Source organism: Mus pahari, chromosome 10 (genome assembly GCF_900095145.1).
Source record: "Mus pahari chromosome 10, PAHARI_EIJ_v1.1, whole genome shotgun sequence".
In the NCBI taxonomy this organism is placed as follows: Eukaryota; Metazoa; Chordata; class Mammalia; order Rodentia; family Muridae; genus Mus; species Mus pahari.
Window position 1 is genome coordinate 57,815,793 of NC_034599.1, and position 16,361 is coordinate 57,832,153.

A 16,361-nucleotide genomic window follows, 5' to 3' on the forward strand; every position below is an offset into this window, starting at 1 on the left:
ACAAGATAGTTTAGCTACATATATGAATTAAGTTTATCATACGTACTTAAAGCTCTAGAATGATCCGGATTCCTTATTCCCTTTGCTCGTAACCTCTGAAGAAGAACTGTTGAGGACAACTGTTTTACAAGATATACTGCCATGGAATAGGTCTGGAAAAAAAAAGATGTAGAAAACCGATCACATATTTAAGTAAACAGCATATCTATTTAACCCACAGCAACAGGGAAGGAAAACTAACACTTCTTGTAGCACCTACTGTGTGTCAAGCACTGTCCTAGGTATTTCAGTGAATCCTGATTTATAGGCTGCTGAGGTAGTTAGAAACTAAGTCTGTGTATGTGGCCGAGAAGTCTAAGGTAGAAAGGTAAAGAAACTACTCTAACTTGTGGCACTCTATAGTGTCAAGCTGAGGATGCCAATCCAGTGCTTTCACTTTACTCTACCAAGTACTTGAAGGTAATAGATTTAAGGCTCTATCTAACAGCAAAGAACACTATTAAAACTAAATATAAACCAGGGTCCTTAAGATGTTGAAGGTATCATAAACTATATTCAATAGGTAACACACACTCTAAAAAGTAGTAGCTATTAAACATCACCATGGAGTGGGCTTCCAGTCTATGTACTTAGTGCCTCACTATGCCTGCATCTTCCTAGATCTTAAAGACACTTGACTCAGGCCATGCAGAGGTCAAGCAGTGGAACAGTAAAGAAGGCTGCACAGAGAAGCGCTGTTTGAAGACGAGCAGGACACCCAATGCCTGCAAGGACTCCCTGAGAAGGTGTTGTGAGAAGCTAGCAAGCCAAGATGAGTGAAGTGTGCATGGCTGGGAAAGAGGAAGAGAAAAAAGGCCAAGACTATGAGGGAGGAGAGGGGAAGGTCTGAAGGATCTTTTGGTTAGGATGTGATGGGATTAAGCAGATCAAGATGCTTGAAAAGAAGTGAGAACTTTGTCTATGATCTGGAGGGAGAAACAGATACTGCTCTATTTTAAAGGGCTGATGAAACTGAGGCACAGATTAGACACTATGCTTATGATCATGTGACTGCTGGGATGGCCCAGGCAGTAGAAACCAAGAGGAAAAGGGAAGAACACCAGAAGGCAGTGCTGAATGAGCAAGGGCTATGAAGCTCCACTAAGTCTTCGATACATCAGAATTTATTAGAACATCCTAGCCTAGCCCCATGAATATTCCAATCCATCCATCCATCCATCCATCCATCCATCCATCCATCCATCCATCCATCCACCCACCCACCCACCCACCCACCCTGCAGAGTTAGGAACTGAAGCAAGGGCCTTATCCACTAAGAAGGCACTGTGCCATGGAGCTATTTTCCCAGCACTGGTTCTAGGTCTTTAAGTACATGTCTGCTCTTAGTAACAAAGGGGTACACCCTTCAGCACCCCTGAACAGCTACATCTCCTGTCAAGTTCTCATGTATTTTCTGGGTGGGGAAACAAACTGAGTCGCAAACAGCAAACTTACTTTCATTAGAGCACATTGCACAGTATTGTAAATGGAGGGACAAGTTTACAATGTCCCTTCATTTAAAGCACACAACTTACTAATCTAATACAGAAGTAAAGAGTTTTTTTAGAAGAGACCCTAACCTTGTTCACCAAGAGAAACTGGAGAGATGCTAATCAACACTGTGAGATTCTGGACTGACAGCTTCAATCTTCAACCTTGGAATTATGCCCAGGACTTTCTATTAGCATTTATGAGATAAAAACAAACAAACAAACAAACAACTCCCAAAACCGAGTTCAGTGAAACAGTATATGTGCTCTAGTGGTAACCAGAGAGGAAACCAGAAGCTGCAGGAGTGCTAGGAGTGAAGTCCCACGCGTACCAATGTCACAGGAGACACTGCACACAAAGACGCCAAACCAACAGCAGCTAGTCAGTGTGTCTGCCAGCCGGCTCTAAGGTACCACCTAGGCCCCAACTATTTGTATGTCATCTCTAATTGTTCATTTTGTCTGTACTTTTGCAACGTTTGTAAAATTGTTTAAGTCTGTAAGATACTTACTCCATAACCCAAACAATGTCCTCTGTCCACCTTTTACAGTAGTGTCCAAGTAATTCCACCATCCACAGTGAAAGTTTAATAAATGTTAAATACAATGCCACAGAGTAGAACAAGAAGTACAATATGCTTCTCTCCTTCAAGAACTTTGTGGAGTCTACTTATTTTCTTTGAAGAGACATACCTCTTCCTCCTTTTCACCCCCTCCTCCCAGAGGTCAAACCTCCTTTCACAAGGCTTCTCTCTGTGAGTTAGGCAACCCTTCTAACTACAGCCTTGTTTTTACTTTGTACTTTTAGGCAGAATCTCACTAAGTTATGTAGGCCAGCCTAGAACTGATTGGGCTGGTTTTAATTTTGAGATTCTCTTGCTTCAACCTCCTAAGTAGCTAGAATTCATACCCCTGCACCACCAGGCCAGGTGATAAAATATCTATCTATAATAGAGTGAGACATTCTGCACAAACTCTTCAGAGTATCCTCACAAGCTGAATTAAACTAGTGATTTTAAAATAATGTAATTATAGTCATCTGAGATTTACAAAAATAATTTCATTTCTACCTTTTAAAGATTTATTTAAAATCTATGTATATGAGTGCTTTATCTGCATTATACCTACATGCCAGAAGAGGGCATCAGATCCTGTTATAGATGGCTGTGAGTCATGATGTGGTTGCTAGGAATTGAACTCAGCACCTCTGGAAAAGCAGTCAATGCTCTTCACTGCTGAGGCATCTGTCTAGCTGCCCCCTCTTTTTACGTTTTAAAAAAGGCCGCTAAGCCAGGCAGTGGTGGCACTTGCCTTTAATCCCAGCACTACACAGAAAAACCATCTCCAAAACTAAAACCAAAACAGGCATTTAGGCTACAGACCTTTCATCTCTGTTGTCCGGAAGACTCCCAGTGGGAGAGGTGTCCCCTTTCCCTCTAGTGCTATATAAAAATCATTATAGTCCCCCTCCCCTCTTCTCCCTACTACTTCCTTGGTAAGATATTACACATATACACACCCCACATACCAACCAACCAAAAAACAAAGCACCTTTTGTTATGTTTTTTATTGCAGAAATGCAAAGATGACATTGCATTTCTGATCTTTGTACTCCTACCTTCTGACTCCTGGGAGAATAGACATGTGTCACCATGCCCAGTTTATGGAATCCCGGGATGGGGTGGGGTGTGAGATGAGTTTCTTGTGTGGTAGGTAAGGAAATTTTTGAACTGAATTACATTCCTAGCTCTCAAAATCCATTTCTAATAAAGAAATTTCATAAAAGAGAAATCTTATAAATATATCATTAATGTAATTAAGTTCTAAACTAATAGCGGGGCTGAGTATGATGGTACATGCTTTTAATCTCAGTATTCAGGAAGCAGAGACAGCTGGATTTCTGTGAGTTCTACGTAGCCTGGTCTACATGAGCAGGCCAGCTAAAACTACATAATGAGATCCAGCTTAAAAACAAAATGCCCAAGCAAACAAACCCAAAACCCTCATGGTGGGACTCAGAGGTGATGAGCACTTGAGAGCCAGGGTATAGGTAGAGTTTTCTTACAAAGGTTTGTAACTAGCGGTGGAGACAGAAGGATTGCTGAGGACTTGCTGCTTCTAGGCTAGGTCAGGATACCTTGCCTCAGAGGCACCTCAAAGAGTGACAGAAGCGGATGCTGATGCCCTCTTCTGGCTTGTTTGTGCACATATTCACATGTTCCTGCACACACACACACACAGTGTCATTCTAATACTTAATACTATAATAGTAGTATATCCACAAACCAGTAGCTTCTGAAGAAGTCAACAATAAATAACCTTAGAAAATGTAAAAGAACAAAAGATACACTGGAAACAACAATAATAAAAGCAACGTAGGAATTACGGATGCAGGACTCACAGACAACTATCCCACCTATGCACTTACTGAGCAGCATGGAGGAGAATCTGAGCACATAGACAACTATGGCTCCTGGGACTGATAGCACTACAGATTACTATTAAAATCCTCCAGTTGCCCTACTCATCTGTGACTCTAAAGAAATCCTACTGAGTCTGAGACAGACTTAGAGGCAAAGTGAGGAAGGTGTGTGGTTAAATTCCACAGTTCATATGTGGCGAAATAATGTGAAGGGAAGATTTACCGTGTCTCATGCTAATACCTTCACCACTTGTCTCCAAGTCCTTCTCTGTAACTTCTCTCTTAGTTCATCTCAGTTCCTACCTGACAGATGTGAGAGAAATTACAAAATCAGAACTTATCTATCTATCTAGTCCCTCCAATCATTTTACTGTCCTACTGAGGAAGCTGTCCATCCTAGCTACTATACACTCCTTCAAGGATGCAATTAACTACTGACTACCCTCCTTCCTCTAGATGAGTCCTGCCACTATCCAGGCACATTACACATTCTCCCTTTAAAACAAAGAACCACCAATCTCACAGGCATTCCTTCATCTCGGCTTCTGAGTGACAGCCCTCTAGCTTACCTCCAGTCCATCACAACTGAACACTTCTTGCTAATGTCACTTGTGTGCTCTCCATTCAAACAGTTATATGTATCTGTAAGTTCATTTGTATGTGCATGTGGAGGCAAGACATTGACAATGGGTGTTGTTCCTAACCTCTAATGATCCTATTAATGTTTCTGTAATAATTGGTTCTGAACAGGTGACTACTGTATGATTTTGGCAACTATCCCAACTACTTAACCACTCTAAGGAGTGACCTTGCTCTAAATGGAAACATGTAAACTTTCTGCTTATAAAGAGAAAATGCTTACCTTTGACCATTTCCTACAAAGCCTTTCATGGTTGAGGCATGTCTTACTCTCCAGAAAGGTCCCTGATGCTATTTTCACTTACTACACTTAGGTCACAGTGAAGCCCTTTTAGTTGCTTGGGAAAGACAAGGATTCCTGACTCTGGGATGCTGTATTTCCTCTAAGCATTTCCCTATCTTTCTCCCAGTTTTCCTCTCAGTCACCGCTTCCTTGGTGAATCCCTACATTGACCTCTCTCCTCTTTCAAGTACTTGACTACACTAAGATCACCAGCCACTTCTAACTTATAGCCTTAAACAGATGGACATTTCTTTGTGTGTATATATGAAGCCTCCAGATCTCAGGTCCTGGGAAAACAAAAATTTGTTCTCCCTACAATAGCATTATGCAGTATATAACCATAGTTGATATATATTAATTTATAGATAGGAGGGTTAGCACTAAAACACTACAATAATTGGGCTGGTGAGATGGCTCAGTGGGTAAGAGCACCCGACTGCTCTTCCGAAGGTCCGGAGTTCAAATCCCAGCAACCACATGGTGGCTCATAACCATCCGTAACAAGATCTATGCCCTCTTCTGGAGTGTCTGAAGACAGCTACAGTGTACTTACATATAATAAATAAATAAATCTATAAAAAAAAAAACTACAATAATTTTTAAACAAAAATTTAAAAGATTATCCTAGAAAATGAATGCTAGATTAAGAAACTATAGAGAAAGCTCATAAACAGGAGCAGAATATAAAAAAGTATGTAACAATAACTACCATTTACTTAGTGATATTAGAACTGGGTTCACTAACAAGTGAAAAAGTATTCTCATACAACATGAATTCAAGATGCACTAAATATTGAAAGGTAAACAAGGAGCGTTCTCCTTAGTCTAGTGGCCTACTATTACCAACAGTGGGAAGCAGGAAAAGACTACAAAGCAAAAAGCTGGTTCTATAAAAATTTAAATCTACATATAAGTAATCACATTTATAAAAAGCTCACAAACTGTAGACAAATATTTGTAAGATTTAACAAAGGGTGAATTCTCAATAGATTAAGCCTAGAAAGAAAACTAAGAGAAGAACAAAAGAAAAAGGAACACAAATTTAAAATGTAAATAGTTATAAACAACAAATATGCCTACTCTTCTCAAAAACAAAAGGGGTACCACATGCTAACATTTACTTAATGCTGAAGGATTTTTAAAAGATAATAGTGTTCACATGCAAATAAATACTATAAATCAGAGAACACATTTGTACATCTTTGGGGAAAGCCATCTGTCAATGCACACAAAATTTCTCAAAATCCTTCTTGCTCTTTGGCTCAAAAACTCTACTTCTGAGAATTTACTGTAAGGAAATCATCATTCATCTATGCAAAGCTACAGCTGCCAGGACAGTATTCAAAACTATACTCAACATCAGAGAACAGGCTAAATAGTGGTATATTCTTATCACCATATGATATAGTCATTTAAAAAGCTGCAAAAGAATATATAATGACATAGGAAGAAGTTTATGATACTACACGATTCAATAGGAATAGCCTAAAGATTCACCGTGGGACAAAAATCCTTTTCAACTCATTTACAGTATAAGTCACATATAAGCTCAGGCAAGCCATAGTGATTAACCCTTCTTTATGACAGGAAAATAGCTACAAACAAAAGCTTACTTACTCTTCCAATTTCTGCAGTCCAAGAAACAACAATGGTATTTGGTACTGTCGTGGACAATCGGACAAGTGAGGTGATATTAATTGGTCGGCTAGGTCGCTTTGGTTCCACACCGTTTTTAGTAGGTGGAAGGTAACCCTAAGGAAAAAATAAAATTAAGTTCTGCTATTCCACAATTGTTCCCATTTCTTAAACAAAATAAAACAAAACAAAACAACTTACAAAGTCCAGGCTAGAAAATACAAATGCTATCATTAAAAAGTAAGGAAGCAAACACTTAGTCACCTAATCTCTCCAAACAACTTATCAGCCTTGTTTAAGATGGAGAAAAAAAACAGTGATAGAATGCCTTTTTAAAAATTAGATATTTTCTTTATTTACATTTCAAATGTTATCCCCTTTCCTAGTTTTCCCTCCGAAAATCCCCTCTCCCAGTGATAGAAATTCAAACTCTCTTAATTTAAGAATCAGAGTGATTTCATAATGTCTTAAAGAGGTATAGAAGAATCCTTTCTGAGGGGAACAAACACAGCTCCCACCCCACCCCATATAAGGCAGGGCAGTGTCTCCAACCCTGCTCTCCCACAGGCAGTCACAGGAGTTTAGCTTCTAGACACTGATGATATTCATCCCCCAAACAAAGTGTAACACAGATGCTACTATGGCTAACTCAACATACTACAATTTTCTCTCCATATCAACACTGCTAACCTATGTCAGCGAGCCTCACCCAGTCACATATAATGACATACAGACACACATAGAAAATGTCTCCTTGTGGTATTGGAGCTGAATTCAGCATCTTTTCAATACTAAGCAAGCATTCTATCATTGACCAAGCATCCTTAGTCCCCAAAATGATAATTAAAAACATCTAAGATGACTTATGTAATAGTCACATAGGAAATGTTAATTCAGAAATTGCTTTTAGAACTTACTGGAAGGCTGCAAGGTTTTGTATTCACTTTTACACAAAGGTTGGGTGGGAAGTGATCTTCTTGTGGACAACTGGTTTCTGATAAACAAAACCTAAATGGCAAAGATTGAGTTTATTTTTTATTAAAAGATAACCTCTAACATTTTAACTTGATAGATAATTTTAAAACAGAAAAAGAACAATAAAAAAAGTATATTTTACATGAGGAATAAACATAGGCAAACAGGCTTTTAAAACAAAGTTGACCATTGAACAGAGGTCTGAATTGCACAGTTGTGTGTGTATGTATATATTGGTGCACACATGTGCATAAATTTGTGATAACTTAAACAGACTGGAAGAAAAAACAGTCTAGATGTTGAAAAACATTAAGAATTTAGATATCTTATAAATGCATAAAATATGTGTAGATAATAGTACTCTATGTTACCAAAAAATATGTATAAATCTACTACTTAGAAGTCCATTAAACTCCATGCACACAGACCAACCACACCTGGTGCCATTCCCAGTCACAGAAAAAGAAACACAAAGCTGAGATCTTAAGTGACAACTGCGCAAAACTGTGGTCCACACACGCTTGCGGGGGGATTTTACAGATGCTTCCTTCCTGTTTCTGTGCAATCAGACAGACCTTGAGTATGTGCTGGGGACAGGAAGTAATAAGGAATTAAGAATAACACTTTATTTTTCAGTGTCTGTAAGAGTGAATAGAGTGAGAACAAGGACTTCAAACCCTCACCCTGTCTCTAAAGCAGGGACTGCAGTGCAGTGACTGTCCACTCCCCACTGCTCAGATTCAGGCACTTCTTCGAGCAGTCCTTCAAAACTATAAACAGTCACAGTTAAATGTCCTCATGTGGTTCTTGTTCATTTTCATCAAATGTATCACATATTCAACATGTGCTAATTGGCTGTCTAGGTTATCAGTAAGTCAACCATTCATAGTTAGGTTTGGGGGACAGTCCAAAGTTATATGTGGCTGGGTTTAGTGGCCACACCTTCAATCACGCACCAAGAGAGCAGAAGCAGGGGGAGCTCTGTGAGTTCCAGGCCAGCCAGGGCTGTGCAGCAACACCCTCTCTTGACCGAACAACCAAAAAGGTTATATATGGATTTACAACAAGGGGTTCGAGTTTGCCTCCTTGTTCCTTATGCCTCAGCTAAGTTGCTTAAGGTCAACAGTAAATAACTCCAGCAAGGATCTGGATAAGAAGCTATGACTACCAACCTGTACTAGTTAGTGTTCATAATGATTTTAGAGTTTATTTAACTATCTTCTGAGGAAGAGTAACTTCCTCAGATATTATTAGGTGTTTAAAACTGATTTTTTTCAACTCCTAATTTTATGAAATTATGACATCATGTTTCCCCTTTCCTCCTGCCAATCCCTCCTAGGTACCCCCTTTTCCTTACTCTCTTTTAAATATATGAGCCCCCTCTCTCTTCAATTGTATGTGTGTTTCTAAATATATAAATACAACATGCTCAATCCATATAATGTTCCTTGTATGCATACGTCTTCGAGGCCGATCAGTTTGTATTGGATAACTAACTGTGCATACGTGTGTATGCACACTTGGTATTGGATAACTGTGTGCTCTTCCCTGGAGACCATTTTTCTTGTTCTCAAGATTCCTTAGTTGCCTGTAGTTTTTTTGTCTAGGATTGAGGAGGTCTCATGAACTTTCAAAAGGGTTTCATAGTTTATTAAACTTTTAAAAACCTGAGTCAAAACAATTAAAGCGTCTGTATCAAAGATCTTTCCAGAGTTGCACATAGGCTCACATGCAGTACAAATCTGAGAGGAAGATACAGCATACAGTAGTTTTGTTACGGCCCCTGAAACATCTTGCTGGTTCTCAGTAGAATATACTGAAAACATGATCTCAGGGCCAAAACCTCACCTTCAAGAAGTCAGTCAAAAGAGCCAAGGGGTTACTTCACTACTGAAGGACCAAAGATGTTGAGGAATCACAGCGTGGTGCTACTTTTGCAGAAAATAGAACACTATTTTTAAAACTCATGCCGGGTGTGGTGGCGCATGCCTTTAATCCCAGCACTCGGGAGGCAGAGGCAGGAGGATTTCTGCGTTCGAGGCCAGCCTGGACTACAAAGTGAGTTCCAGGACAGCCAGGGCTACACAAAGAAACCCCGTCTCGAAAAACCAAAGCCAAAACAAAACTCACAAAACATTAATTTTTAAATTAAATAAACAATCTTTCAGAGAAATCAAGGATTTCTACAAAAATTGTAGCTTCTCATCCTACTGACTAACCTTTACTGAGCTGGACAGTTAGCTCAGTGGTTAAAAACACTGGCTCCCATTACAACAGACCAGGGCCTGCAACATGCAGCTCACCTGTCTGTAACTTCAGTTACTCTCACACAGACACAAGCAGGCAAAACATCAATACACATAAAATAAAAATAAAAATAAAAATTTAAAAAAAACCCTATTTTTTTTTTTTTTTGAAAAAAGAAAAAAAAAATTCTTAGATGCCCTCAGAAACAATGAAAGAGCCTAGAAACAAAACTTGACAAGTGGTGTCTGCAAGCCTGCGTGTGGGTATGCTTCTGTACATCTCTGAGAACTTCCATGTGGGTTCTAAATTAGGGCACATTAGATTACAAGTGAAACAGGATGGGGCCGGCTGGAGTATCTGGTGTTTGTGTGTGAGACTGCAGACTACTGTGCAGTGCTGTCCTGTATGCCTCTGTTAGAGAAGGCACAGCTGAACTTAAAAAGATCCTCCTATGCTAGCTCAAAGGCCCATTCCACCACAACCACCCAAAAGCTGATACTTCAAGTGTTTTTACAGACATTATCAGATGCAGCTTCCTGACTACCCCAGGAGCACCGCTAAGGAGAAGACCCAAATGGTCAACAAGCAGAGTCTCTCAGGCTGCTTTCTCTTCCTAGGTAACTCACTCAATATCTGCAATACATTTGTTGAGGAGATTATTTTAAAAATTAATTTTTAAGGAATACTCTATTTTAAAAGTTGAATATATATTATAGTCAACACTGTACCTTAATTGGACCTGCACTGTGAAGTCACATTTGGTCCCAGAAATATCCCTAAATTGGAATAAGAATAAAAATCATTTTAAAATATATACATGAAGACATGTCATTCTATTCCTAAGTATCAGAAATGTCAACAGTGCCCATACATGGTGGTGAGGGGAGAGGGAGGTGGGAGGAAGGGAAAGAGCTGGGGGCGGGGCACAGTATGTCTCCTGAAAGTTGAACACATTTACTAGGGTAGGTTCTGGGCTTACACCAAACTGCAGGTCAGACTGAAGGTGACTTACATGGAGCTGCTGATCTGCTGCACCTGTTGTGGTGTCAAGGCAAATGCAAAACAGGTCTCCCGAAAGCGCTGGCTGTTGTCTGAAGCTAAAGAAAAGAGTTACATTTTAATAACCTTAAAGTTCATCAGTACAGACACAGCCAGAACCACATAGCTCATTAACTGTATATTGTAGAGGCCAGACAGCAAAAGCAGTGAGAATTTACAAATTTCTAGTTGTGATATATCAAATACAAAGGTACAGAGGGACCCAATTCCAGAAATAGCACTTCAGAACTCAAATTTAGAGAACACATAGCAAAGACCAACCAAAAGTTGTCTAATTATATGCACACTCTTATAAGAAACAAATGTACCTGCTTTGAATCTGCACAGGTGAAACTGCATTTATTTTTTAAACTTTCACTGCCTTCTGTTTATTTTGAGAAAGGGTCTTGCCATGATGCTATGTAGCAAAGGTCAATCTCAAACACAATGCTGTGATTATAGGTGTGCACCACCATACTCGAGCACCATACATGTTTTATATACGTCATATACAGTTTTTCATAGTCTTGGATGAGTTCACTTCTCAAAGGATCAACATATAAGTGAAACACAAGAATGAAGAAAAAAAAGGATGGAGGGGGAGGGAAAAGGAAGGCAGCAAGCAGACAAGAAGCATATATCACTGCGGCACAAGGGATTCCCCAACTATGCTGAGATCAACAAATGCATTGGCTTTCTGAGAGACATTCAGGCACAGGCACGCGCGCACACACACACACACACACACACACACACGGTGTCTGAGTGTCAAGTTCTGAACTACTATTTATTGAATAAATAGGTAAATTAAGAAATCCCAGGCTGGGGAATGTGGCTCCGTTGGGAGGTTGCTGCCTAGTTAAGTCCTGTATCCCATGCACTGGGTGTGGTGGCACACATCAGTACTCTCAGTACTCAAGAGGGAGAAGCTGGCAGCTCAGAAGGGCAAGGTTAGTCTCAGCTATACATTGAGTTTAAGACTTTCTTGGACTACATGAGGTCCTGTCTTTCAGGGGAAAAAATTAAAACTGCATTTTTCCAAGCTAATTTAATACCAAAGAATTACTAAGAGTTGTCACCATATAATTCTTGGCTGTGGGCTAAGACTGCAGAGAAGCTAACTGTTGGCTAATTTCAATCTCTTGCTTAACTGGGTTTGTTCTACTTGCAAGAAACACATAAACCACCCCAACTGCAGCATGCCTCATCGAAAAATCTGCACAACCAACAATGGAAAAGAGCACAGGTCTAAAATTACATCTCAGTGCAGAAGCAACATCTTTTAAAGGCTAGATTTGCATTTCTGCTTCATGTGTGGGGAGAGGCTTCTTCTTAAAGAATCTATCACCAAGGAACAGTTGCTAACCAGAAAAAGTTACCGCAATTCTAAGTGCAGTAACAATCTGGCAATTACCAATAAACAAGGAGCATGCAGGAAGGCAAATACCGCCCTCTGTCATCAACCTTAGCAGCTAGCTTCTTTCTCAGAGTATCTTGTATGGGGATTGTTTGCCAAGCAGGCCTGGCCCAATTTAAATCTTTGGCTCTGCTCTACAACAGTGCTAAAATAATCTCCCCTACACAAAAATTCATATTATTCACTAGGCAAAAATTTAGACTCATTTTCTTTTCTTTTCTTTTTTTTTTAAAGACTCATTTTCAAATATATGACTACTGTTAAGTTTCAGATGGGTGCAGATTTAGAATGACAAGATACTGGCTAAAACAACATGGTTACTTCTGTCCTATAATGACTTAAAATCTGCAATGCTAGAGATTCCACCCAGTGGTGCCATAAAGCACAGGCTTAAAATCTGCAATGTTAGAGAGTCCATCCACTGGTACCATAAGGCACTCATTTATCCAGAGCAGCCATTTTTCAAGTTTCAGAAAACATGGATGCCTTCACCTTCTCCATCAGCCACTTCTCTTGACACACTCTAGTCTGTGACACTGAAAAGGCTGTCATAACCTTTCATAACTTTCATAACCTATCATAACCTTTCAAAGGCTATCATAACACATTCTTTCATAGCATATTTGTTCTAAGTTCCATCATTTCTTCCCCACTGTGTCCATCCCAGAGCACAGACCATGAGGCATAGCTAAGGTGGTAGGTAATTTATGGAGAAACAAACCTCTGATGTTACCCACTGACATCTGTCACTCTTTGATACTCCAGATGGACCATGACAAGAACACTAACAATTACCATCTAGTGTCTCCAACCCACCTGACCACCACGAAGAAAAGCTACAAGGTCCAGTTAGTGAGGAGTATGCTGTAAAGGTTTTATATTTGTTTGTAGCAAGTCAAGAGCCAGAACTCAGATCTGCACATCTCCCACTTCCCAGTCAATTCAGAGCTGTATGATTTCATGGTTAAAAAGCATGGTCATGGACTTCAGTGGGTGTGGTGCTTGCAGGACTTTTGGGTTGGATTCCCAGCAGCCATAAGATCCTTATATTAGCATACAAACCTGTAAAAAGTACATTTTTGTTTTTAAACTTTGGTTTTTTGAGGCAGTTTTTTTCTACATAGCTCTGACTATCCTAGAACTCACTATGTAGACCAGATCCGGAACTCAAGGATATCTGCTCATCTCTGCCTCTCCAGTGCTGGGATTAAAGGTTTGAGCCACCATGCTTTTTTTTTTTTTTTTTTTTTAAAGCTATTTTCCCATTGGTTGCTTTGGGAGGGAAGACAGACTCAGTCTGCACCCAAACTTGGATCCTTTTCCTTCAGTCTCTCCAGTGCTGGGGTTTTAGACAGAAATGTCTGTGCTCAGTTTCCACTGTTCTTTTAACATGATATGAAAATGCTCCTTTTAATTCCTAGAGCTTACTTTGCTTAAGCACCTCATTACTAGGTTTCTCCATATTCATTTTTTTTTTCAGAACAAGGCTCAAAGACACAGTCATCTAGACAGAATACCAGGCTCTGGTGTTAGATGTCTTTTTGCATTTGCTCTCCATCTTGGGACATGGCTTTCACTGAACCTGAAGCTCTGCTCTCAAGTTCAGTGAGGCTGGCTGGCCTGAGAAATTCCTGGGATCCACTTGTCCCCAGCTCCTCTGCTGGGTTAGAGGCAGGTCTAACCACACCTGGCATTTTTCTGCAAACACTGGGGATTCAAACCCGTGCTTATAGTTTGTGCTCTTATTTACTGAGGTACCCGAAGTCCGATTAGTATGAGCTCATCCTCTTACTTGTAGTCCTCTAAGGAGCTTTGCCTCCAGGTAAAACCCCTTCCTCCGTTGTTCACTATAGCTTCTTCCTACCTAGGTAGAGAAAGTTATAAAGAAACACAAATCTAGGGGCTATAGAGATGGCTCAGCAGTTAAAACTTGTTCTTCCAGAGGAGCTAAGTTTAGTTCCCAGCACCTATATCATGCAACTACAATGTCTGTGACTCCAGCTCCAGAGCATCAGACACCTCTGTCCCTGCAGGTACCTACATTTATATGCATATACCCACTTTCAGATAAATATATCTATACATAATTAAAATGAGTAATTTTTTCCATTTATTTTATTCACTTTATACCCCAATTGCAGCCCCCCTCACACAGCTCCTCCCCCTATTCCCTTTTTCCCCTTCTCCTCTGAGAAGGGGGAGCCCCCACCTCCCAAGGTACCAACCCACCTTGGCACACATCAAGTCACTGCCAGATTAGGCATATACTCTCCCACTGATACCAAACAAGGCAGCCTGGTTAGGGGAACAGGATCCATAGGCAGGTAGTCAAGTCAGGAACAGCCCCTGCTTCAGTTGTTGAGGAACACGCAAGCTGCACATCTGCTACATATAATGGGGGAAGGGGTCTAAGTTCAGCTCATGTGTGCTCTTTGATTGGTGGTTCAGTCTCTGGGAGCCCCCCCAAGGGTCAAGGTTAGTTGACTCTATTGGTCTTCCTGTGGAGTTTGCTTTTTCAATCCTTCCCCCAATTCTTCCACAAGATTCTCCATAAAAGTAAGTCATAAAGAAAAACGGAAGGAAGGAAGGAAGGAAGGAAGGAAGGAAGGAAGGAAGGAAGGAAGGAAGGAAGGAAGGAAGGAAAGGAAGGAAGACCTAGAGCTTAGGAGGAGGCCTGGGTGAAATTGGACAGTGGATAAAGGAGTAGATGAGAGCTCTGGCATCTCTGATGAGTGGAGAGAACAACTCTGGGAATGGTATCAATTAAGAAATAACAAAAAATGAGATGAAAAGCAGGAGACAATTTAAAAAAACTATGTGTTCAACGAACCATATTCATTAGGACTGATGAGAATGTGCTGGAGCAACAGTCACCAAGGGACTGAACAAACACAAGGACAGCAAGAAAGTCTTAAAAGTGATCAAATGAAAAGAAGGCCAAGGAAAGACATGGTGGGTCAGCAAGTCAATAGGAGTGTTCACACGGATGGCAGCAAGTCTAGGCCTGTATATCCAGAATGTAAGCATTTTAAAGGATAAACAAATAAGCAAATAAGCAAACACAAAATAACAACAAAAACTGTCAGCCGGGACTTCTTAGCTCAGAAAGACAAACATAACAAAAACCCAAATCAACCAGAAATATATAAGAGGTAAAAGAACTCACCTCTACCCTTATGCTTAATGAAACAGTAAAGGAAGTCTGTATGCAGAGATGATACCAGACTATCCGGATGTCTACAAAGAATGGGTACCAGAAAAGCAAACAACAGAGAAATAGAATGAACCACTGTGCCTGTAAATAGATCACCATTTTCTAAAACATCAGCAAAATGCAAAGTTTCAAAGCTACAGGGAAGCAGAGCTTAGGAACAGTATGAAGATCAGAAGGGCAGGAATGGAAGCCACACCCACTGCCAATGCTTCTCAAGGATAGACTGTGATGATGTGACAAGGCTCAGAATACCCAACAAAGCAACACATCACATATCCCACTACCGGGGTGGGGTCGGGTCGGGCGGGAAGAGCAAGAGACATAAAAAGCATGTATTTGTGGGGAAAATAGGAGGAAGAGAAGAACAATAAATAACTAAAGAGCAATAAACAAAAGAAAAATGAACACCACCAAGAGGGTAGATTAAGAAACAACCACATTGGGCCAGCTGTGGTAGCAATGCCTTTAATCCCAGTACTCAGGAGGCAAGGCAGGCAGAGTTCTGTAAGATTAGGCTAGCCTAGTCTACACAGTAAGTCTCAGACCAGCCAGGGATATGTAGCACTTAGGAGGCAGAGGCAGAGAGGCAGAGAGGCAGAGGCAGACAGGTCTCTGAGTTTGAGGCCAGCTTGGTCTACAGAGTGAGCTCCAGGACAGCCAGGGCTACACAGAGAAACCCTGCCTTAAAAAAACAAAAAAACAAAAACCAAAAAACCAAGGGGGCTGGAGAGATGGCTCAGCAATTAAAGCACTGACTGCTTTTTTGAGGGTCCTGAGTTCAAATCCTAACAACCACGTGGTGGCTTACAACCATCTGTAATTAGATCTGATACCCTCTTCTGGTGTGTTTGAAGACAGCTACAGTATACTTACATATAACACTAAATAAATCTTAAAAAACAAAAACAAAAACAAAAAAAACTCAATCCAAACCAAACCAAATCAAACAAAAAGTCACACAT

The 16,361-nt window shown here is 40.3% G+C and overlaps 1 protein-coding gene across 1 annotated transcript in view; it reads right to left on the reverse strand.

Annotated features, from left to right (window-relative positions):
* Positions 1–16,361, reverse strand: part of Pias1 (protein inhibitor of activated STAT 1) — a 101,493-nt gene that overhangs the window by 31,919 nt on the left and 53,213 nt on the right. The window contains exons 3-7 of the mRNA XM_021206424.1: positions 10,743–10,827; positions 10,459–10,506; positions 7,426–7,516; positions 6,491–6,625; positions 47–152 (exon numbers count right to left, since the gene is read on the reverse strand). Of these exons, the coding sequence (XP_021062083.1) occupies positions 47–152; positions 6,491–6,625; positions 7,426–7,516; positions 10,459–10,506; positions 10,743–10,827 (465 nt within the window). The remainder of the gene's footprint in view (positions 1–46; positions 153–6,490; positions 6,626–7,425; positions 7,517–10,458; positions 10,507–10,742; positions 10,828–16,361) is intronic.